The following is a 25,082-nucleotide window of genomic DNA, read 5'->3' on the forward strand; positions in this document are numbered from 1 at the left end:
GAATAATCGATATTGAATGATGTGAAATGTTTTATCAACATTTTCAGCCATATTGCCCAGCACCTATATTTTCCACTTCATGCACTGATTATAGGTGGTGGCAGAAAATGTTACCAGAATGCAGGAAATGAACTGTTTAATGCTCAATATTTTTCCACATTGAACGTTTTATCAAACCAGTGTACAATTATCTTTTTGGCTTTTTCTTGTAAACCCAGAATTGTGTTTCTTCATGTTTCCTGAGCCAAGTGTATATCAGAACCCTAATCTGAGTCCCTATGTCCCCTTCAGTTTTCAACACAAAGTTATGCTCTTGCCCCCCACCCTCCATCTTTTGTAAACCCCGAACACATTTCAGGTACAGAAATATTTCTTGCTTTAAGCCTTGTAAAGAATTGTAATGGAGAACAGTAACAGTGAATAAATAGCAGCAGAATAGCAGCAGAGAATATTGCACATACATTTTTAGACAGATAATACCGCACAAAAATAGATAATAATGTCCAGTAACTAGTGCGTTTGTCAGAGACTTAGAGGGAGGAGCTATAGAGCTTGATGGCCACAGGCAATTCTTACAACTTAATACTGGTAAACTGACAGAAGTTATCTGTTTCCTAGCTGGACCTTGCCCTGAGCTGAACTAAAAGCCTTCATCCATCCTCCTCATCATCTGTTAAATCTACTTCATAAATCCAATTTGGCACTTGACTCTTGAACAGCATGTGAAGCTCAGCAGAGGGACAAACTCAGACTCATTGTGTCTCAAACTGAGATGGAGATGATTATTTTGTGCTTTTATTTCATCCTGCCCCTACAGTTTATGACCGGCTATAGCAAGCTCATAGGTCTAATAAGACACTGATCTTTCTTTACAACACAAGAGCAGTTTCTTTCAACAGGCCAACACTATGATAAACAGCTGAATAAGTCATATAGTGTCAAAACAAACCCTGTAACATTAAAACATCCACTTGCAAACATATAATAAATTATTTATATACAGTTTAAAATACACAATGTGCATTAACATGTACCATCATCCCTGTCAAATATAAATCATCCACACCTCTGTATAAACATGTTTACATACTGTATGTAACCTATGACAACAAATATTTCTTTGCAGTATTTGTACTTGTTTAATTACAGAAATACTTGTACAGACAGATACATTTTAGTGTTGTTGGTCATTGTTGCTTTATATATATATGTTTATATGTATACACCTATTTTTCACATACTTGCATGTAGAATTGTTTGTATTTTATGTCCTATACTTGTTTTTGTTTTTTGGCTATGAGTCTATTTCCGAATTCCTTGTATGTATATACTTGGCCAATAAAGCTGGTTCTTCAAAATCAAAATCAAAATAAACTAGGCTTATCATCTAGGATGGATCCCAACTATTTATACCGATCTGTGAACAATTGATCGTAAGAGAAAGACAATAAAACTCCTGTGCCATTTAAATATTAGGGAAACAAATGGTAAAATAAATGTTAAGCTTATGTTAAGATTTACTATTTGGGGTCATTTACCAAAACAAGTAGCCATAGAAGTGTATAAATCAGTGAAAATATTATGGGAAATTTGTAAAAACTACAAAACAGAGACAGAAACCACTGTGTAACCAGGACAGTTAAAGCAAGAGAGCTATATGAAGTTAAAGTTAGCTAGCTGAGGATATAGCCACGGCTAGCTAAAATAATATATACTTATTGGGTTTCCCTTAGCTGTAATCTGTTATTTAACAATGCATTTTATTGCATTTTACTTATTATTCAATATAACTAAATGAAGTAGTAGCAAAGTCCAATCATGATCGTGGGGAAAAAAACACAACGTTAAACTCCTGCTAAAGCTAACTAGCTTAACGCTAGCAGAGTAACTGTGATCTCAGCTTTTAAGTCAAGTGGAATATATATGATCTGGTGGCAAAGCTGCCATTAAATTAATTAATTAAAATAATCTACAATTTAATACATTTAATCAATATAAATGCATTCAATTGTAGATTGATCTTTTATTTATGTCAGTGTTAATATTAATATAGGAGAGTGACAGTCAGCAAAGTACAAATTATAGTCAAATAACATTTATTTTCTCTAACAAACTTGTTTAAATGGAAAAGAAGGCCGAAAGAAAACAGTGTATTGGTAGATTTTGCATTTCCCTTTGCATTCTGTGAAAATTATTCAAAGTCACACTCTACAATAAGGCTAAAATGTACAGTTATAAATATAAAGTTTGCTGGCCAGCCTGCTCGCTGCCTTTGTTTAAATGGTTGGAGATCTGCTGAGGAATGCCAGATGTGGTTGAAAGCTTTGCAAACACCAAGTAAGTAGCCCTTGTGTTGGGATTTAATGGGATTGGGATTTCACTGCCCTCTACACACTCTGATCTTTTTACTATTTCAAAAAAAATCCAACGACACAAGACAAAAAGCCACTCATGCAACATCCAGGCAGAAAAGAAACATAATCACCACAGATAGCCTCATAGTTTAAGAGAAAAAATGGATGCTTTCCTCACTGAGCTCCACCTCCTTCCTCCACCACACAGATAACGCCGTGTCCCCCTCTCTCTCTCCCCTCCAAGCTCCACAGCTGTACAGGAAATCAGTCATCCACCATCCACTGCTGTCGCCATGGCAACACAGAGGGGGAAATCCATTCTCTGTCACCGCCACCGCCTCCCCCTGCACCCTCGCATCTCCTTTCTTTTGTCTTGTTGAATTATTAGGTGTAGGTCTGTTCACACCATGTTCATGCATTGTTTTTTTAAATTAAATACAGGCGAGGTCATCATGTGCTGACCTTGATCATGCTCCTTGTGTTTGATTGATGAGTGGGGGGGGGGGGGGGGGGGGGGGGGGGGATTTGATTGATTCCCCATCTTACAGTGTTCTTTCTAGAGGTTTCTCCCATTTACACACGTCTTATCGCCTCCTCTGTGTGTGTGTGTGTGTGTGCGTGTGTTTCTATGTGTGTGTGTGTGTGTTTGTGTTGACAATCATTTTAGCCGATTGTTTGAGAGTATTAGATGACAGTGTGTCTCAGCAGCAGTGCTGACCTCTCCGTAAATCCCATGGGGCATTGGGACAGAACAGGCTGGGCAGCTCTGCTCGGCTCGGGCCAGCAGCTGCCTGGAGGAGCCAGATGGTCGCAAATCAGAATTGAAATCCAGGCCCCTCCCCCCGCCAGTCGTGATAACCCCACCTCTCGTGCTCGCACTCACACACACACACACACACACACACACTAATATAAACACTGCTCGCACAGGATCATTCATGCATTCTTCGCCGTCCTCCCTCTCACCCAAAATCTTGTTTAATGTGGTAATTTTTTTACCTAAATTACAATCAGCCTTTTAGGTTAAGAAAATTTTACAATACAATTGGGCTCATACAACACATAAATTGCAGTCAATATGAATCCAAGGCAGGTTCTCCTAGTTACTGAAAATCTGACATGTAATTCAGCTTCACCCTTTTACAAAACAGTACTATTTATTGCAGTAGAAATGGCATATTAAGTCTGCAAGTCACCACATCGACATGGGCAGATGTAGTGACTTGCAGACTTAAAATGGATGGATTAACAGAACGTAATAAACCGGCCTATTAACCAAAACAGCTGCACTGACACTACAAGCTTCAGAGATGATCCCCAGAGCCGATAATAAAACATAGTAATCAGATTATAAATAAACAGATCTCTAGTTCTAGCTCTTCTCCTGTGATGGAGAGAGGAAGGGGTCCCACTGTCTCTGTCTCTGCTGAACAAGGCTATAATAAATTGGAGCTTCAATGACTCCCAACCAGGGGTACCTGGGGTGGGTGGGTGGGGGGGCTGAAAACTATTTAACAAGTGAGCAGAGAAGTTGAAATAGCTAAATGTTAAGGATAGCGGTTGAAATTGTTAACGAAGCCTAGGCTAATGGATAAACAGTTGAAATTGCTAAAAGTAGGCTAATGAACAAACTGTTGAAATAGTCAGCTAAAAGTATGCTAATAAAGGAACAGTGTAAATATTTAGCTACAATTCATGAATAAACCTTTGAAATATTAAAATTAATGGGTGAGCAGTTGAAAGAGTTAGTTAAAAGTGGCCTAATACACCAACTGTTGTCATTAACGTTAGTGAGCTAACGTAAGGGATAAATTGTCAAAATATTTAGCTTTAAGGATAAACAGATGACATAATTAACTCAAATTAATAGATAAACAGTAGAAATAGTAACCAAAATAAGGGCTAAATAATTAAAATAGTTATCTAAAAGTAATGATAAACTGTTAAAATGGCTGAAAGTAATGGATGAATGGTTTAAATAGTTAGCTTAAAGTGGGCTAATAGATGAACAGTGTAATTATTTAGCTTAATGTGATGAATAAACTGTTAAAATATTAAAACTAATGGGGACAGTTGAAATTGTTAGCTAAGAGTGGGCTAATGAACCTACTGTTTACATAGTTAGCTAAAAGCAATGGATAAAAGGTTAAATAGTTATCTCAAATTAATGGATAAACTGTTGAAAAAGAAGTCTAGAAGTAAGGGATAACATGTTGAAATAGTTATCTATAAGCAATTTAATAATTTTTTATTTTTTAGTTATCTAAAAGTAGCCTAATGATAAACTGTTTAAATAGCTAAAGCAATGGATAAATGGTTGAAACATCCAGCTTTTGCCACTCCAAGTAGTTTGAATGCAAGCTTGACCATAGCAATCTGAACAAACACTGATGATTCAACTGTATTAAACAATTACTGAAACAATAACCACTTTTATATAATTAACAATAGTGAATAAAATCCTGTTTATAACCCATTCATAAGAACAAATTTGGAACATGACTGATGGTGCCAATGAGTTCATCTGATCTGGGCTATGCGGGGGCGTCAGGCTAAAAAGGTTGGAAAGCACTGGTATAAGAGACCCAGGAAGGGCTTTAACAGATCATTGTGGTATCCTGGTAAAAGAGGCTTCCTGTGTTTGCCTCCACAGGAACCATGACTCAGTAATTCTCCATCTTTCTCCTCCTCCGCTCTCTCCATCTCTGTACTGTAAGTTTCACAGAAAATAACATCTGCATGAATGGAGCTGAAGAAAATGTGATTCACAGAAGACATGACATTCAGTTCAGACAGTAGGGCAAAGATGAGTAACGTTAGCTGAGTTTACCTGCAGGCAAAGCATGCGTGAAAGCAGATAGCTGTACAGTATACTCATACAACAAATGCATAGATGTGTGCATACATTTAATGACATGTACACAGTCATAAAAGCTAGGATGCGCTTCAATGCGCAATGTCCTTAATTTATCCAAAATGTAAAAAAAAAAAAAAAAAATACACATGGAGACCTGAAAGCATGCTGAGTGGCTGATAGCTGACATGTTTTGGAGAAACCAAATCCTATCCAGGACTGCTAGAGTTTTGTAAAGACCTTTAGATTTACCATGTGGCTGTAGCGCCACTTCTGTCATTGAATTTTTTCACAATGTGTTAGGGCAGTTTTTTGGAAATGTGACCATAGACAATAGTAAACTGTATGCCAATTAAAAATAATTTTTTAAGGCTCGTGCACCACATTTGGTGAAGTTCGGGTGAAATTTGGAGGAGTGTTAAAACAAGAGTCTGCAGCAATACCAGCAGTTCTGTGAAGCTGTATTTAGTCATACCAGTGATTAAAGCTAAATGCTAACTTCATCATGCCAATTTGGTCAATAATGCTAATATGCTGATGTTTACCAAGTATAGTGTTGACCTTGTTAACCATTTTAGTGTAGCGTGTTAGCATGCAAACAACTGCTTATTAGAACTTAACAACACAGCTGCGGATGAAATGAAATGTCATTCTATTTACAAATACTTGGTCATTAACCAAAGGATTGGCCTGATGATGGGGCTAGATGAAAAGTTAATGGATTGTTAAGGTTGTTGGAGTCCATCCTGAGGTGGCTGTGAATGTCTGTACCAAATTTCCTAATAATCCATCCAACAGTTTTTGAAATATTACACTAAAAACAACTGACGTTTCAACCTTGTGGTGGCGCTAGAAGTGAGGGGATCGCCAGGGTCTGTAGAGATATGACAATCTTGACCAAAGTGGACTGACTGACCAACATTGCCAGTTCTAGAGGCACACAGCACGCATGGCTTAACACATTCAAAGTGGTAGATAGTCTTTTCAGAGATAAGTTGGTATGGCCTGTTTCAACGGATTCATCTTGAACCAAGGAATCCAGAAAACATAATTTTCATTGGCTTACTAGTTATGAGCAGAAATGTTAAGTGTGTCAAGATGAAACGAGTGACACCAACAATAATAACGTTCCACCAGATATTTACTGAAATTACTTTTTGTTATACACTACTAACAAACAGACACTTAAATATACGTAGAAAAACATTTGTGACCAAAAACAACCTCCTTGGTTAAAGTAATAACACCCCTTCTCATGTACACACCAACTGCATGCATACACACTTAGTCTTGTTGATCTTGCCTTGAGTGTATCCTGTATATGCACAAAATCTAGTTCATAAACACTCAGCACTTTGTTCATACGTGTTGTTCCAACTTTGGTGTATAGTTGCCGGGACAGTCTCTCTTTTTTTTGTTGCTTTGATGGCTTCACTGTAATATACAAGCGGTCTAAAAATTAAAAGCCTCAACTCTGGCAGGGAATATGTCGCGTGTGCAATGCAGGATGTTGCTGTTGTTGTTGTTGTAAAAGGTTGAATGAATTTTTCTCATGCAGTGCCTGGATAGATCAAACACAGTAACATTCACTGGAAAAGCAAATGTATCTTAAATGTCAGTTAATCAGAGGGAAAAAAAGCAGCTGAAACATTTGCAGGGACCAGTATGAATATTTATCAAGACGGAAATCCAGCCAGTCCAGACTGTCAGCTTTCCTGGTATGCATTTGTTTACTGTAGGGGTTTAGAGAGACAGTCAAGGCTTTTCCTGTGGACCTCTGGGAGACAGAGGGAGGGTGTCCAGATAGCAAGAAAGAGAAGACAGAAAGAGGGAGGCAGGGAAGTGGAAGAGGGTAGTTTCTTGCAGCCTGAGCGTTTGGCTGAAGGGTGGAGACTCAGAGCAGCAGTGAGGAGGGAGGATCTCAGCTGGAGCAGAGAGAGAGAGAGAGAGAGAGAGAGGGGGAGAGGCATACAGAGAGAGGAGTGTGTGTGTTTGGATGTACTCGCCTGCCTCGCTAACGAACTGACTGACTGTGTGTGTGTGACAAAAAGACGAGAGAAAGACGCGTGGATACTACTCCACAGGACTGGAAGTGTTTGGCGTCACAAAAGGAGACCACACACACAAAAAGGTTGGCTTTTTTATTTATTTTCTGGGGGGCAGGTATTATTTATTTTATTTTTTGGTGCCATCTGGGATAATTGCATTCAAAACAGGGTGTGTTCTGGGAGGTGGGATGGTTCATATCCACGCTGTTGTTTTGTCAGCGCTGGAGGGGTGAGATTGATGCCGCTGGCTGGTTTACATCATGGAATCCCCTCCTCCCTCTAAAATCTCTAAAAACCTCCTCACTGCCAGGTGAGCTGATGATTTATTTCCCCCCATCTCGTACCTCCTTTCATACATGTGCATATGTATATGAGAGGGCTAAGAGAATAGATTCCCCTCCTCCCTTCTGTTCTTCGTCCCTCCTTCTTCTTCCCTCAGGATTGAGCAGATCTTATAATGTAGAGCCAGAGGAATTAAGGGCATCTGTTTCAGGGGATATTTGCATGAGCAGAGGGGATGAAAAAGGGGAAACAGAGGCAGCGGAGAATCCCAAAAGCCTCCTTTGAGGTTTTTTGCCATTCTGAACTCTTGCCCTCCATGCCGCGAGGAGAAATCAGTCGACCACACACAAGGTCCATGGAGTGGTTGTATCAGGCAGATGGCCGGGAGAGGAGGAGGAGGAGGAAGAAGAGGAGGTGGGGGGTTGGTGTTTTTATGTTGCTTATAGACAGATACAGTCGCTGACAACAGCATGCATTTGCAGGAAAACCGAGAAAACGAACACAGGCATGCTGTTTTCCCCACTCTTGGCTCGTCACACTAAGGCATCGTCATATACAACACACATTGAATCATCCATCCTTCATGTGTGTGTGATTGTGTGCGTTACATATCCAAGCCTGTTACAAACGCACACAACGTGTCAGAATTACGCAAGAGCTCACGTCCACGCGGCTCATACTGTATCTCAAAGACGAGCTGCTCCAAGGCCATGGTTTGTTTCACACATGTCGATGTTGAGACTAGAAGAGAAGATCATAAATGTATCCAACGATAAACAAGAAGCATCAAAAACCTTGACAGTTTTTCAGAGTGTTACAGATAGAAAGCAGAGAGCAGCATAAGGGAGGAATTATGTAAGAACAAGGAAAAGTGAGCAGCCATCCATGCCTTTATTGACCATTTTGACCTGTCCTTTCCCATCACTACCTTTAACCGAAGAAATCCTTCAAAGTCAGGGTTTTAGTTATCCAAACCCAGGGCTAAGCTTCCTAAAAGCATCATTCTTGTTGAAGTCATCTCTATGTGAACCTGCCTTTTCATACTTTAAAACTGACCAACTTCCGATGTACAAGGCTTCACAGGAAAGGTGACTTACACTTATTCATTTAGCTGATGCTTTTATCCAAAGCAACTCACAATTGCTATACATGTCAGAGGTCGCACGCCTCTGGAGCAACAAGGGGTTAAGCGTCTTGCTCAGAGACACAATGGTGGACAGAACCCAGGTCTCTCACACCAAAGGCATGGTCTTATCCATTGTGCCACTGCCACCCCTATTTAAGGTAGAAAGGATGCTGAGTCTTTTTTTTGGGAAAGCTCAAGTCAAGTCTCATATCTTGTCCAACTAAGACTGATGTCCTTGAAAGAAAGTCCAACTGAAGTCAAAAGTCTTCAGTCTGCCAGGTCAAAACATGAGCCTTGAATATACATCTTTAGGCAGTCAAGACTCAAGTAAGTTACATCTCTTGGCAGTCACATCCAAGTCAAGTCTTAAGCTCAAATTTTTGTGACTTGAGTGTCAAGCCTATGAGAGCTGTTTTCAGGTCTTTCAGGGAAAGTACAAGTCAACCCTTAACTCTTGTCCAACCAAGTCTCACCTAAAGTGTCACTGAAGGCCATGTCTTTAGGGAGTCAAGTCTCACAGCTGTTATATGCAAGAGACGTTCCAAGATCTAATTTTGTGTATGACTTACATAAGTCTGACATAAGTCCAAGTCTCCAGAGCTGTTTTTTATGGGACGTTTGAGTCAAGTCTCAAGTCTTGTTCAACCAAGTCTCAAGGTCAGGTTTCAAGTCTCTGGAGGCAAAAAATTTGATTTGAATGGTTTTTCCTACCTTTCAAGTCAAGTTAAGTGTTTTGGGTGTCAAGTCTTCCAAGTCCCAAGTCCCAAATTTTTGTGATTTTATTCTGATTTGAGTTGACGTCTCAAGTCTGCCAGAGGTTTATTGTTTGTCCTGTCCTAATAAGTCTCAAGCCCTTGAGGGTAGAGCGTGAGTTGTTGTTGTTGTTGTTTTTGTGTTTAAGGCTCAAATCAAGTCTTGAGTCCAGTCTCAAGTAAGACAAGTCTCACTTAAGTTGGACTCAAGTTCCAGTCAAGTTCCAGTCAAGTCCTTATTTTTTTTTACACATTTTAATGTATGCAAAAACATCTGCTATGATAAATATTTTATTTAACTTGATTTTAAGTTAAAAAAAAACTATGAAAAGGGCCTGGAAGTACATGTACTCTTTCTCCCTCATTAACAAATTCTGAATCTATGAATGCTCCACCCATCAAGGTGGCATTAGAGGAAACATTGGAGTGATTCAGCCATAGCCTACATGTTTGAGCCTCAGTCACAGGCAGACTCAGATGAGGAGTCTGTTGTGCACCAAAATTGGCGACTAGCAGATGTATCAGAATGGTAAGTGAGGTTAGCGTTTTTTATCTGTTTATGTTGTTTGTTAGCTTGTGACACAGTATTAGTGGTAGGGAAACATACAATATCTGCAATTATGTTACAGTATCACATTGTCACATTACGTCATAGTAGATAGTGGAAGGAAGCTCCAGGGTCCGGTTTTTATCCAAAAACTGCACACTCTGCACACTCACACTCTTGTTTGCTGTCAAAACTTTCAGTGCAAACTCTAGCTCTGTGTACTGACAAGTCTGCTCTGCCCTGGAAGTTTCAGGTTTCTTTGCCGGTGGCATTTGCTAGACAGCGATTGGCTTTCAAATTTGATACATACCAAATCAATCTTGCCCAGGGGTACGTTTGAATCTCAGATTTTAGGAAAGTGTACAGACATCTTTCCCTTCAGTAGAAAAATGTGAAAGTCCTCTGATAAACTTGGGACAGATACAAGTCAGTAAAGTCAATGTCGGACATTTTAGTGGACAAACATATATCTGAGTGGAGGGGATCTGTTACTCAAGTGCAATTCTCAAATCTATAGTCTGAAGTCTTTAGGAAGTCAAGTCTCCCAGTAGTCATGTCCATGTCTGACTCGAGTCTTCACCTATGGAAGCATCAGCTTAGATGATTTATGACAAGCACAATCCTCCCAAAGCTGATACACTTCCATTACTTTTCAGCAAAACATAAAGTTGGAGCAAGTCAGGGTCTGAAACGTTCCGAGCAGCTCACTCACACTCTCAGCAGAATCTAAACAAGTCCGGATGTTTGTAATATTGTTAACAGCCCAGGAGTCTGGTTGTGTTATTCTTGGCATGCTGATTGATTCCAGAGGAAAAGTGTGTTTAGGCCTCCTCACTCAAGGCAAAAGCAAAAAATCCTGCTCATTCCTCACAGTTAAAGCACACGGAAGAGATCTTAATTTAAACAAAAACCGGTAAAACCACAACGGCCACTTCCAAATATGATTTCCAGAGAGGAAAAGAAGCTCCACTCGATGGCTGGTTTCCCATCAAAGTGGCCCGGGGAATTCAAAACAACCCTCTCACTCAAAACCAAAATTTACCAGCATTGTTTGTTTGGTGCCTGGTGTTAATTTTCCGTCACACAAAAACGTGTGGTTTTCTCTTGCATGCTTCTAAAGTATGTGACATCAGTATCATGCATTGTTTCTGCCCCACTAATTTCACTGCTGTTACATAACACGCATATAAAAGGTTTTTGACACAACTCCTTAAACGTTTGAGGCAAAAAAAACACTTGGTCATTGCTTTAATCTAACAAAAAAGAAACGTGCCAGGCCTTCATCGTCTGATTTAATAAACATAATAGACCATATTTGTGATCCCTGTAGCAATAAGCCTCCTCCCTGCTGCCTCTTGACTCCCAAGGGATGCATCATTTCCTGGGCCAGTGCCTTCTCCCCTCCCCCCTCCCCCCTGGGACCTAGATTAACCCCCAACACACACACATATACTTGCATACGCACGTATCACAATCTCTAAGATGGCAGGATGGGCAGGGCATGCTGGTGGTGGCACAGATGTCCGGGCTAATCGAATATTCACGGGTGGTGGTGATCTGACCGAGAGGAAGGAAAGAGAAAGTTAGGATTAATTTACGATTTAAAAAAAGGATAATACATCAAATGTCAAATCTACTTTAGGAATATTACCTGATGGTCATTGCTCTATAATTAGGAAACAAGCATATGAATGAGATCTATATTTGTATTATGTTTAAAATAATGTCCCTGAAAATGTCTTACTATAAGCACTGTGGTCCAAAATTAGAAAGATACTGGGTAATTTCCATGAGACATTTCCGTCTTTTTGTATTTTCTGTCCTCTCATCACTGGCTTGAAGTGGGTGGGGTCTGTTGGAAAAAACAAAACTAGCCTAATAATTGGACTGAACTGCCATTCCGCTTCACTTCATTCAGTCTCACATTGTTTGCCTATTTCTTGTACGGAGACTGTGTTATTTTGGTTTGTTTTGCTCTGACCAGTCAGTAGCAAGTGACAAATCTGTCCCACTGATGTTATGTTCAGTTGACACAGAAATTGTAGTAGCGGTTGCTGGGAGCAGTTAACATTTTTCATGACTATTAAATAAGATAAAACAACTTGTACAGCTGCATCAAGCTCAGCTCATCCACACCTGATGCCTGGCAATTTTGTGGGGTTTTTTTTATCATGAATGTCGCTAGCTAGCTAGCTGTGCATGAAGATAATATACAAAACTGATTGGTTGACTGTTTGTGAAAATCATCAAGGAGCACAGATCGATTTGTAAAGTTGAAGCAGACTAGAAATGTATGCATCGGTTTAGGCTAGACTTTCCAATAATCACAATCTGAGGACAGTTGATGGCATGTTTTCTTAAATTGCCACAGAGACATCCCTATCAATCAAATTTATTGAAACATTGTCACAAATATGCAATATTATAATTTGAGTAAGTTTCATGAGCTTTAAAATGGCCAATAAATTTATTCATATGATATTCTGTAAATAGGCTTAGCATTTACCACAAGCCTAGCAAAGGAAAAAAAGGTAGTAGATGCACCATACTTATATTCACATACCATAAATAATAAATGTAAAGTGATGAAGTGAAAAGATTTTCTTCAGATATTCGTACACACAGGTTTAGTTTATTCCAGGGATAGGATGGTAATATATCTATCTCAAGAAGAAATGCAAATAGCTTTAGTAGAAAGAGTTTCTGACATAGAAGGATATTGAAACAAGACAAATAATTTGTTTTAGTGCACAGCATGAATTAAAATAACAAAAAAAGACAATAGAGTACAGATATCAAAAACCCAACTTAAAAAAATACAACTTTAATAGACAAGGATGCCGTGAGAAACAATGTACTTGCTAATAATATACATAATTTGTCACAATATTTTACAGCATGAAACAATGTCAGTTTTTCAGCTCTAGTTGTTAGTAGAGTATCAGTAAAAGTAGTAGTCACATTCTTGTAGAAATGAATACGCTAAAAAGTATACTTAAAGGTGCAAATAAGACAAAAAAAGTGTTCATATCAATCATTGCCTGACATCTCTGCTATCTGTATCCCATCACTTTCTCTGAGAGTTTGTGTGCACAGGTAGGGCTGTCCTTTCTCCCATTCAAGGGCAGAGATCCGTGCCATATTACATTCACTAGTCAATATCCTCTTGATTGTGTTCATTAATAACTCCGGATGTCAGTTTTATGTTACTTCTCCTTGCTTGCGGTCACTTAAAATGCCACCCTAGAAGAAGATATTACTATCACATCTCAGCCTCTTTTATCTTCCTGATAAACTCCATTCCTATTTCCTTTTATTTATTTATTTTCTCTCCTTGTGTGAAACCTCACCTATCTATTTAAAACTCTGCAAATCTTTGTTTGCTGAGTGTGCCCTTCAATGAAACTTGTTTCACGGTGACATCGCAGCCTGTATCTCATTGTCCTATGACACGCTGAGGATGATACAGTCATGCAGTCACACTGTGAGGGCTTTCTGCATGCGTGAGGGCTTTTGCCTGCTCATGCACCATTGCTGTTTTCTCTTTTAAGAAATAATAAAAAACAGGCTTGCATTTTTGAAAATCCGCAGTGGGGTTTTGGATTAATTTAGTGGGTTTTGTAGTAAAACACAAAAAGGAAATGACTCAGTCAGCGCAGAAAAGGTCTCGTGTCAGCTTTTACAGTAACAAAATTGAAGTCAGGAGGATTTTTTTGTGCGATAAACAAAGTAGGATCCTAGTTTTTCCTTAAGCATGACATGCATCAGCCTTATTTAAAGGGTCAGTTCACCCAAATATCAGCTTACTTACTAGCCTTGCATATATAACCAGCACTTGATTAGAAGAACTGAGATAAAGTCAAAGTTCTTGGTTTGATCTAACTCCTATAACTGATTGTTGAGACGTAATTCAATGTTCGCTAAACTCCTCCCCCCTAGCAGCGAATATCCAATCATTTGGATTTGATTTTTTTGGGGGTGGGGGCAGATTTTAACCTTTCAAAAAGTAAGAACACAGGCCTAAAAATGTGAGGAAAGGTTTAAACAGTGTGTTTATCTGTTCCATCTTGCTTGTATGGCTAATTAGCGAACAACTGAGTAATAATAGTAATAATGCGCCATGGCCAAGAAGTGTATTATTATCGGCATTGTTAGTGGGAGATCAGGTTATGTTAAAAAATCACTGTTCAGCACACCCACTGTGTAGTATTTCCTTGCTCTGTGGAATTCAGTCCTAGATGCTATCAGAGTTTAGGCTAACACTAGCTGCTCTTTAGTAGATTTTTAGCTTGGAACATAAGCTAAATGAGCTAGCGACAGCCTATAATATCCGCCAATTACTTTTGTTAAAATCAACGGTCGCTGGCTAGAGATGAAAACCCTGCTTTTGTCCACCTCCGTCTGAAGATAACTACCACTAATAAGATTTTGGAGAGGAAAATCGTCCACTGCTGTCACTGAAAACTACATATGTGTTGTGTGAGAACATAAAACTTGACATTCATAGCAACAGTAACAAATGGGGGAGTGACTTAGTGGCCCTCAAAACATAGCTTCGGTTAACTCTAAGCAGGGGTCCCATCCTGCCTCCTTGCCTCCCTACAGACTCTCGCAGGTTAATCATGGGCTCTCCAGGGTCCAGATGGCTGGACTAGGGACAGATTTTTAATTACCACGCTCTGATTTCACACCCTGGGCATCACAGAGGACAGAACACTCCCTGCCTGGCCGCCTTAATTTCACTCTTTGGATGGTGTAAAAAAAGAAAAAAAGGCAGCATAATAAGGTGTGCACTTCAGAAAGAGTAAGGGGGAGGGAGAACCGAGCTGAGAGTCAGTGTGTGTGGGAGTGTGTGAGAGATCATCACTCTCGACAGGCCAGGAATTATATTTTCCTCACCAGGATGTTTCCTGTGGCGCTAAATCACCCTTTAAGTCAGCGACACCCAGAGTCAAGCAGCAGCTATAATCACATCTGTGGAGGGCCTCGTCATGAACACAGACCCCCCCGAAAACCAGGAAGATGAGGTTCAAAACAGCTCCAAATGGCAGGGGAAGGATGGCGGAGGGTGTCTGATTGATTCAGTGGTGTTAGCAGCAGGATGGAGCGTGCTGGGGGTGTTTCAATCCCATCACTGAACACCTGTCTGCCACAGAGGGAGGGATGGGAAGCAGAAGGCTAGAACACAGGAGAGAAATGGGTCAGCAGTCACGTCCCATAATACATTTTCTGTTTTTTTTCTCCTTCAGTACAGTTCAGTTCAAGATGCTTTACTGGCATAAAAGTAGAGAACAACATTGCCACAGTATTAAAATAAAAAACTAATAAAACCCTCTGTCTCTCATCCTCTGATATTGCTGCTGCCCTGCAACTTAAATATGATGACACGAACAGTTCACAGGAAAATCTAATTCAGCTTTTTCCTTTTTTAAGAACAGTCTGCTTTCTTGCCTGTTTTGCAGCATACAGTAAACTGATCAAAGAGTGGAGAAAAAATTGAAAGTGAAAGTGTAAGATGTAAGTGCAGTCAGGACGTGAATTCGAAAGTACACTGACACTTTGGCAATGCTTTAGTATACACTTTTTGAAATATCACAATACTATCTTGATCTCAGATCAATCAAAAGAAAAGATCTATCATAATACATTAAATATAAGGACATTCTTACAAATCCTTAAGGGACTGGGTCTGACAAGTAAAGCCAATGCGGATGTGCCTTAAACTTGCATTCTTTCTAATGGCCAGCAAGGGTCAACTCGAAAAGAAGTATGATTGCTTTGAAGTCTATGAGAAAATGACCTTACTTCTCATTTGATTTATTACCTCTGTTAACACTTTCCCCATTTAGAGTAAAATAGACAATAAAGCAGGGTATGCTCAACTAGCTGTGAACCGGTTTCTGAGTGCTGTCTGTGTTTTCATCTAAGAACTTTAATGCTTTCAGTGTGTTTTCATTGCATGAACATTAATTTAGTTGCCTTAAAATGTTTCAATGTTCAGCGAGCTGTTCGGTTTTTTGCTAGCCAAATTAGCATCCACATTGATATTGCAGTTAATGTGAGTTACGGATGCACCTGACTAACCATGCTGACAAGCTCCGCCCTCTTGTCTGAATATTGTCACTTCACGTTCCAAAAAACCAAGATGGCGAAGGCCAAAATGCCAAACTCAATGTTTCAAAACGGTAGTCCACAAACCAGTGGGTGACGTCACGGTGGCTACCTCCAATTCTTATATAGGTGTATGGACTGAACCAAAAGAGTAAAGTAAATCAATGAGCTGAAAGATGCTAAAATACCCCGTCTAGCTGAGGGGAACTGGAGAGTTGGGTGATAATTCTCTGTTGGGTCAAAACTACAAGTGACACTTTTCACATACATGTAGTCATTTAACCCACTGTTAATAGAAAAATATTGATTATAGCAGCTGTAAATACAAATCATGTTTACTAAACATTATTTACTTTTTTTTAGATTATTTGACATATTATTCCTGCTGTTACAGGCAGTTAGCAGATTCTTGAAAGTGAATTACCTCTTAATAATTTTACTGTGACAAAAAGGAATGCCGACTTGATGTCCAAAATGGTGGATAACACGATTCAAACAAGTTTCAAAAGTGTACTTATAGAATTTTATATTGTATAGAAATAATTAGAAACCAGTGATTGGCGGATAGGGTAGACAACATACACTGAAGCTTCTAAAACACAGCAGCATTGTTTGCAAAATTGTAAATATAGGTATAAGTGATTTTCAGTAAATAGCTTAAACATAAAAAACAGGCGTAATAGTTAAAAAAATTGATAAGACAATCAGTTCATTAACAGATAATTCAGCAGAAACCCAAACAATCCAATAGTATAAAACATTTGCCTTTACTTTAATATCTCAAGTACCTCCAAACGAGCAGCACACACAACAACATCCATGATTGTACAGTTTGCCGGGGAGACTGATGTGTAATGTAAATGTAAATGTGAGTTTGTTGAGTGACGAGCCATGCGAACACGTGCTTTGAGCAAATAAAACTCATCATGTCATGGTCACAAGTTACAGGTCAACTGAGCCCACGTTTCAGCAGCAAAGCTAATGTCAATAAAGGTGATTAGTCACAACTGGGTCATACTGTGTTCTACATATTCATTTACTATAAGACTCCTGACATTCTGCTAAAAGCTTAACAAAGTCATGCAGGAATATGTGAGTTGATTACAAAAATGTAAATGATAAAAGTGGAGCCTTTCATTTCTTTTCCATTTGGAAACCTAATATATTATTTTCTAACAACATGATTGATCAAGTCATTGTATTCTTTTATAGTTTCTCTGACAAAAGTGTTTGTCAACCTTTTCATTCTGGTACCAAATGCGGGGTATCTAGCCTCAATGCATTTTTAGTATTGATCAAATTGTGCCCTAAGCACCATTTATTGAAAATTGTCAGGCGCATCAAACATCTGGACAGATTCCAAATCTTCTTTACTTATTTTTTTGATCAGGTAGTTACTGATTTAAATCAAAATATTGTGATTTTATTTAATGCATGCAAAATGCTTCTATGGCTGCTTATTTTTAGACACATAACATTTGAGAACATTTAAAAAAAATAATTAGCATTAGCAATTAACAAGTTTCTCAAAGTAAAATATTATTGTTTAGTGTTAGTACCAAAACTTAATTTAATTTCCCTTTCCAGGATTTGAAGAACTTGTAAAGACCCCCTGCTACACACTGAAGCACCGCAGATAATAGTTTAGGAGTCAATGCACTGATAAAAGTGATTATACTGCTTGCATAACACAGAGTAACAGTGTTGATAAATGGCTCCAGCGAATCAGGAGAGGTGACAATGCAGTACAGTGAAATCTCCTGCTCTTTTTTTGTTTGGTTTTTAAACTCTAAGCAGTTTCAACATTGCTAGAATAGTCTGGCTCAGGGGTTCGGCCGCCGTTGGCGAGGTTTTTGTTAATGGGTGTCGTTACTTTAACATTGCATGCTGCCATGATTTATAATGGGGTGGAATTCCCTTCTTCTGCAGATCTGCTCATGCAGGGTAATTGGCCCATTTATCAGAAGCAGCAGAAAACCGAGCTGCAGAGTCACAGATGCATTAAGAATGAATCAGTTGAACCAGAGAAAGAGAGGATGAGGGCGAGAGGTGAATGGGTCAGCACAAACAGAAGTTCAACTCAAAGCAATAGCTCAACATCCAGTAGTTGGGAAATACACTTGTGTGCTATTTTAAGCATTGACAACTCTCTCATGTCAGTTCAATATGAAGATAAAACCAGCAACCAGTTAGTATAAAGACTGGAAACAGCCTAGCCTGACAAAGATAGTACAATATAATAACACAAGAATAACTGATCTTAACATTTCAAGGATACAACATGTTAAGTATCGAGCTTTAGAGGTGCTGGTAGGTGGACTTCGTAACCTTCAGATAGAGCCAGACCAGATATTTTCCTGTTTCCAGTCTATATGCTAAGCTAAGCTAACCAGCTGCTGACTGTAGCTTCATTTTAAGTGGACAGATATGAGAGTGGTATCAATATTATCATCTCACTCTCTGCAAAGAAAAGAAAATGAGTGCATTTCCCAAAATGTTGGAATTAGTCCTTTAAAATCATAAATTCATTTGTCCCCTCAGTTATGTTTTGCTTACATCTCCTCCCCCTGTAGTTTGTTGTGGTGTTTCTCCTCCAAACCCCCTCAGTGGAGTTTGTAAGAGCGTGCTGTGACATTCTGACACACAGTGATCAGAGGACAGCGGCTGCACACACAAGCCTCAGCATAATTTATCTGGAATGTGCAGAGCTTCTGTCTCTGATCACCCCCTGATTCTCACTCTCTTTATCTGTTTTCCCCGATTTGCAGAGATTGGGACGGACACAAACTGCTGACTGAACTGCAGGCAGACACCGGGGCAGAGTGAGGAGGAGTAAGAAGACAAGGTAAGTCGAGAAAAGAGGAGAAGGTACTGCAGCATGTTCAGGAAAGGGAAGCAGCCAGGTTCATAATATTATAGTACAAGTGGTCAGTAATGTCAAAGCCCTCAGTCCGCTTGGAAACTGGTGTGCAAAGAGTTTTTGTATTACAGCGTCCACAAAGTTGTCGACAGCTGACACAGTTGAGGCCTGTGTCCAGTTGAATGCGTTATTAATCAGCTCCTGATAAGTGTGGTGTCATAGTTATCAGCATGTTGACACCATGGGCGACATCTCAGGATGGTATTTTGGTCAGCTGACAGATAGGAAGGAAGGACAGGAGGTTTCATGATAAACAGATGAGCAAAGTACAGTAGAAGCAGTGATATTATATTGTAAAAGAACACAAGACAATCAGAAAAGCATCTGCTAAAGCTAAAAAAAACAAGACAGGAAACAACTCTGTTTAATGTTCATGAAACCCTTTTAGTTACCTTCAGGGTGCCAGCTATTTCTGGAGTCGACACATAAATGGGCATCCTCTACATGCCACCATCTCCTCACCCCACCCTCTCTGGATATGAAAATGTCAGGGTGGCATTTTTGCACGCTCCACCGACAATAAGCAGGAAAATGACTTTGTATACACAGTGGCTAGCAACTCTGGGGGAGGCAATGTCAGTCGGTTAGCATGCTAACATTATAAACGCAGATGGTGAACAGGGTAAACATCAAACCTGCTAAACATCAACATGTCTCCATCATCGTGTTATGTTAGCATGTTGACATTAGCATTTAGCTCAAAGCAACGCTGTGTCAAAGTACAGCCTCACAAGTCTTTAATTTCCATGGAGCTGGAATTGTCTTGCGTCCCCAAGTATTTGGCAAAAGCTCCAACGGCACAAGAGGTTCTTTCCTTTGTCTTCCTGACACAGTTTTCCATTTGCTTTTGTGGTATTTATTTAAAAATTCATCTCTCCCTGTCAATTCCACTCAAACTAGGCTATTGTGTCACAGCATCTGATTATTTTCTGTAAAGAACAGGGCTATACTTTCCCGTAGACATCCCAGAAACTTAAGGAGTGACATCTCTCACTATCAATAGTCTGCTGATACGCTGGCCTATTTTGACATCTCCCCTGTGTGTTGAAACAATATTATGGCCTCAATACGAAAGAAATCAAAGGCTAATTTTTGCTGTCAATCACACCTTTGTAGTAATTCTCTGGCCTCTTCATATTTTAGCAAGGGACAAAACTGAGGTTGGTGTTTACATAATTCTCACTTAAATTACCTGATGTATAATACAGAACACAGTGGACAACTGTCCTTCCACAGAGGGACACCAGATTTTAGTATTTTAACCCCACAAAAATACCAAAAAGCTGAATTTCTGCAAAAAGAACAGCTAAAGCTAAGCTATGTATATAATAAATATTTTAAAAAACAACCTATGGGGTTTTTGTTTTTGACACTCACCTGAGTTTAAATTAAAACACTATGACCCTAAAAGGTGAAGCACTTGTCGAGAACAGAGAGTGAGAACATCCAGGATCCCTCAGCTGCAGTGACTATAAAACATCATGTTTATGTTACTCTGTTAATACTAGGTAGTCTGCTGCAGGTTGTGCTCATAAATCCTCTTCAGACTGTCACTTGGTTTGCACTGACAGTGGTTCAAGATTTTCCAGCCTGGTTTAGAGGAAATGTGTCAGTCCAAAAACTGTATTGATGATTGATCTTTAAGATTAAATTAAATTAGTCTAAATTAGTCATTTATCAAGTAAAAATTACAAAAATGATTGTGTTCTAGCTTCTAAAATGTGATTAATTTCCTGCTTTTCTCTCTTAAATTAAAATTAAGACCTTTGGTTAGAAAAAAATAAATAATTTGAACGTGTCACCTTGGCCTCTGAAAACTTGATTGGCTTTTAAAAAAAATAATAACACAATTAATTAACTAATGGGAATAACATAAAATTACCGACATAATCATTAATTGTAAATGGAGTCACTTTCAAAATATTAATAACATTTAATCAACTGTAATATGCATCAATGTAGTAGGAAATGAACGGATTGCATCACTGCATCTGAAAGTAAGGATACTAGTAAAGAAAGCAAAGGAAACAAAGATTGAAAACCTGGTATATGATCAAAATGTGTCAGATGTAGCTGGTACATTTGTTTACAACCACTGTGGTAGGGTGTTAAACACTAATAAATCTAATTATCATTTGAAACATAAGAGCTGGAACTGTTGACCCTGTACAGGTTTTAATTAATGGGGTCATTGGGGTTTTGGGTCGGTGTGACAGCGGAGATCTATGCAGCAGTATCCTGGCCTGGTGAGCAGGTGTGCCACCATCAATATTCATGCTCAGCTCCAGCACCTCACTGAGATCAGTCTGAACCCCACACCGAGTTGTACCACAGTGTATACAGACAGATGACGAGGGGGTGGGGGCAGGGAAGACTGATCATACACCAGGGATGATACTGTTTTGAAGCACCTGCAGCTTTATCCGTTTAATCAAAGGGGTTATAAAAGACAGAGGAGCAACTGTGCAACAGTACAGACAACAGGAATCATTTGGCCTTTACATTTAACAGATCATGGTCAAAACGCCAAGTAAGGGAATATCTTTTGGAAAATGGTTGTTCATGCCTCCAGAGATTTGTAGAATCAACACCAAGGGGCACTGAAGCTCTTCTAAATGCTTCATTATTTCGGTATGACATATACACAGTGCTTTTATCTGCATAATATACTGTTTTGGCAGTTAGTGTACAGTTACTTAATGTACATACTATGTCAGACAAAGACATGCAGCCATCATGAATCATACTACCGCAACCTTGTCGGTTTCAAATTTAGGAAGAGAAGCTTAAAGATGCAGTATTTCTTATTTGTTTTCCAAGAGGTTCCTGGAGTTGTCTCAACATCTTCCACAAACATTTAAAATGTGTAACTACAGATTATGATCCACTAACTGCGTAAGCATAGATATTGATTAATTAATGGTTACATTCAAACCTTTAGAATTAAAAAGTTGGCTTATGTTGCTGTTTTTTTAAATAATGAGTAAGCTACTCTCCACAAATGAGTCTGGAACACCAAAGTGAATGCTCACTCAGTATGATGATGAATAAGCTTGGTTTCAGAAATATTAGTAATTGTAAAAGCTATACAGCAGTAGTCTTTTGATGGAAGCTATTGACTATGTGTGGCCACCAGTGATAAAACAGACAGTTTTACAGTGCCAGACATGCAAATAAAGCGTTGCTGGAGCTTTGTAAAATCTGATGTCTGCGAGGCAACCCGTATTACCTGTTTGCATAGACAAAGGACATAAATGTATTGATTTTTTCTCCTTCACACGAAGCAGAGGGTGAATACCGTGCCCCTGTGTGACACTGGGCCTAAGAAGTGTTGATGGCGTGAAGAAAACCGCTATTATCTGTGCAAAATTAGATATTTTCATAAACCAGTTATCTGTTTATCTATTTTAAATATAGTGCTGGACAAACCACTGCCCCCTCTCTCTCCTCCCACCTTCCCCTCCTACCCCTCACTGTCATGGGCTGCCTAGCAACAGACACCATAAATAATATGCCTGTGGATGTGGTATGTGTGTGTGTGTGTGTGTGTTCATAGGCATGTGATAATAAACAGGGTATCTGTTACTAGTGCTCCTCTTTGCATGCCTGCTATATTATAGTGCCTATCTTCATCAGCGGCACACTGTGGGTGAACTGCAATGTTGGGGTGTTTGAATCTCGTTCTCTTCTACGTAGGCAGTGCACACGAGACCTGACTGATCGTGCCAATGGCGAGCAATAATACGGCCAGCATCGCACAAGCCAGGAAGCTGGTGGAACAGCTGAAGATGGAAGCCAACATCGACAGGATAAAGGTGAGCATGTCCACAATGATAATTTACTTTAAGGAAACTTCTGGTGCTTTTGTAGGTTTAGGTTTTAAAACTGATTTGAGTTAAAGGAACAGTTTGACACTTTTGAAATATTTTAGTGGCTTTCTTTCCCAGTGTCAGAAGAGAAAATTAAGTCTCACATGTGTAGCTGGAGCCAGCAGCTGGTTAACGTAGTTAGTACTTCTAAATTTATGGTAAATATAAAAGTGGTGCCACCAGCAATTACAAAAACCTTCAAAAGGATAAAACACAATAAAGCCAAACAGCTTATTTCCATTGTGGTCCTTTTTACGAAGGTAGGGGCAACATGAAAAGGCAGCTAGTAGGTTACTAGCGGCATCCAAGCATACATCATTTCTTTTAGAAATGAAGTTCAGTGACAAAATAATATATAATAATATTAATCCATAAACATTCCTATATACAATTCAACTATTTCAGTCACAACATTACTTTACAATATATAACAAAGTTCACTACATTTTATTAAATTATACAATGCAGGTAAAACTAAAACAACAGCATATTGACCACAGTTCATGCTGCTAATTTATGAGCAGAAGATGGCCACTCAGCCATTTTTTTAGTGAGGACTTAACGCTAACTAAAGAGTTGATTACCTTAATGTTCATCGGTAGCCCTAGCTTTGCACAAAGACTGGAAACAGAGGGAAACAACTATAGCCTGACTCTGTCCGATGATTACAAAAATCGGCCTATCAGTATATCACTAATTAACATGTTATATCTTGTTTTTTTAAGCTGTACAAAAAAAAAGTGCAGAACCAACTATCCACTGACATATGTATTCCTTTAAGTGTAAAGCTACAGCCAGAAGGGGAGTAGCTTAAAAACTGGAAGCGGGGGGAAACTTGGCTGTGTCCAAAATACAGAAATACACCTACACACTAATCAACATGTTGTATCTTTGTTTGTTCAGTAAACAAGCAACACATGCAAATGTTAAAACAGGTTTCTGTATAGGGGAAATTACCTGCTATATCTGTTTCCCCTTGCTTCCAGTCTTTATGCTAAAAGCTAGACTTATCACCCTCCAGCTCTAGCTCCAGGTTGACATATTGCGAAATGTTAATTTACACACTTTCTTTTTTAAGAAAGAGGTAGGTCACAAGATTGAGACCACTCTTGTTTCTGTACGTTAAATATGTCTTTAACTGTATCTCTGTATGATGTATGTCAGCGTATACTGACCTGTGTATATGCATGTGTGTGTTTAATTCCAGGTGTCAAAAGCAGCGGCAGATTTAATGTCATACTGCGAAGCCCATGCCAAAGAGGACCCTCTGTTATCACCAGTGCCAGCATCAGAGAACCCGTTCAGGGAGAAGAAGTTCTTCTGTGCCATCCTGTAAACTTGGCATGGCCCTTCAGCAATCTGCTCAGTGTGGGACTTTGAACGTGGACGTTCAAAATACATAGAAATCTTCTAGTAGGAGGGCACGGTGATTATTGCCCCTTTTCTTGAACGGCACCTAAAGAGTGCAAAAATTAAAACCCACAGAGTTTACGTGTAACCATTAAAAGGGTTGTGATTGCTTTTTTTGTGGGGTGCAGCATGTTGAAGGGTTCTGTGCGATTAGATGACACAAAAGGGATGATGATGATGATGATGATGATGATGATGATGGTGATGATGATGATGATGATGATGATGATGATGATGATGATGATGGGGATGAGGATGAGTATGGGGATAACCCAGAGACGTGACGGACAAACAGTCAACCTACCAAGTCTTCAGGTTGTGATGTGTACAAAACAAAACAAAAAAAAAGATAAAATGTGAATAAAATTTTTTGTGGTTCTTTTGGAACTTCCAAATGTTTTGTTAAATGATTTGTGGGTGGGTCAGGCACCGTAGGACGGCAAACAAATATACTCCTACCACTAGACAACACCTGACTATTGGAATGTTTTTTTTTTTTAAAGTTATTGTTTATTTTACATTTATTTCAACTTTACTTATCACCTAGATATCTTTCTATAACTGTATGTGATTACTGAAACTGCTCTGTTAACTTTTTTTCTTACACCAACAGGTTAGTGAAGGCTTTTTTAATGGGATGTTTGAAACATTCAATTCTGTGAGTCTCCATATAAATAGCTGTCTGAAAATCAGTCTCTGTGTATCAACATCTATCTGGCAAATGTGATGCAGTTTGTCTCCTTCAGATAAAAACCCTCTTTGTACTATTTGTATAAAATGACTAGCAAGTAAACTGTGCTGTGCTGTGA

General features: G+C 39.1%; 1 protein-coding gene across 2 annotated transcripts; it reads left to right on the top strand.

The window, feature by feature from the left end:
- The first annotated feature begins 7,180 nt into the window (after positions 1-7,180).
- Positions 7,181-25,082, top strand: LOC123978848 (guanine nucleotide-binding protein G(I)/G(S)/G(O) subunit gamma-2). Of its 2 annotated transcripts, none has more exons than XM_046062375.1 (4): positions 7,181-7,339; positions 18,843-18,919; positions 22,691-22,809; positions 24,071-25,082. In XM_046062375.1, exons 3-4 carry the CDS (start codon positions 22,723-22,725, stop codon positions 24,197-24,199), a joined length of 216 nt encoding a protein of 71 aa, XP_045918331.1. In that variant the 5' UTR covers positions 7,181-7,339; positions 18,843-18,919; positions 22,691-22,722; the 3' UTR covers positions 24,200-25,082. The 2 variants fall into 2 exon arrangements, with proteins under 2 accessions (XP_045918331.1, XP_045918332.1); XM_046062376.1 differs by lacking the exon at positions 7,181-7,339 and adding an exon at positions 7,546-7,566.

This window comes from Micropterus dolomieu, linkage group LG11, assembly GCF_021292245.1.
Source record: "Micropterus dolomieu isolate WLL.071019.BEF.003 ecotype Adirondacks linkage group LG11, ASM2129224v1, whole genome shotgun sequence".
Classification (NCBI taxonomy): domain Eukaryota; kingdom Metazoa; phylum Chordata; class Actinopteri; order Centrarchiformes; family Centrarchidae; genus Micropterus; species Micropterus dolomieu.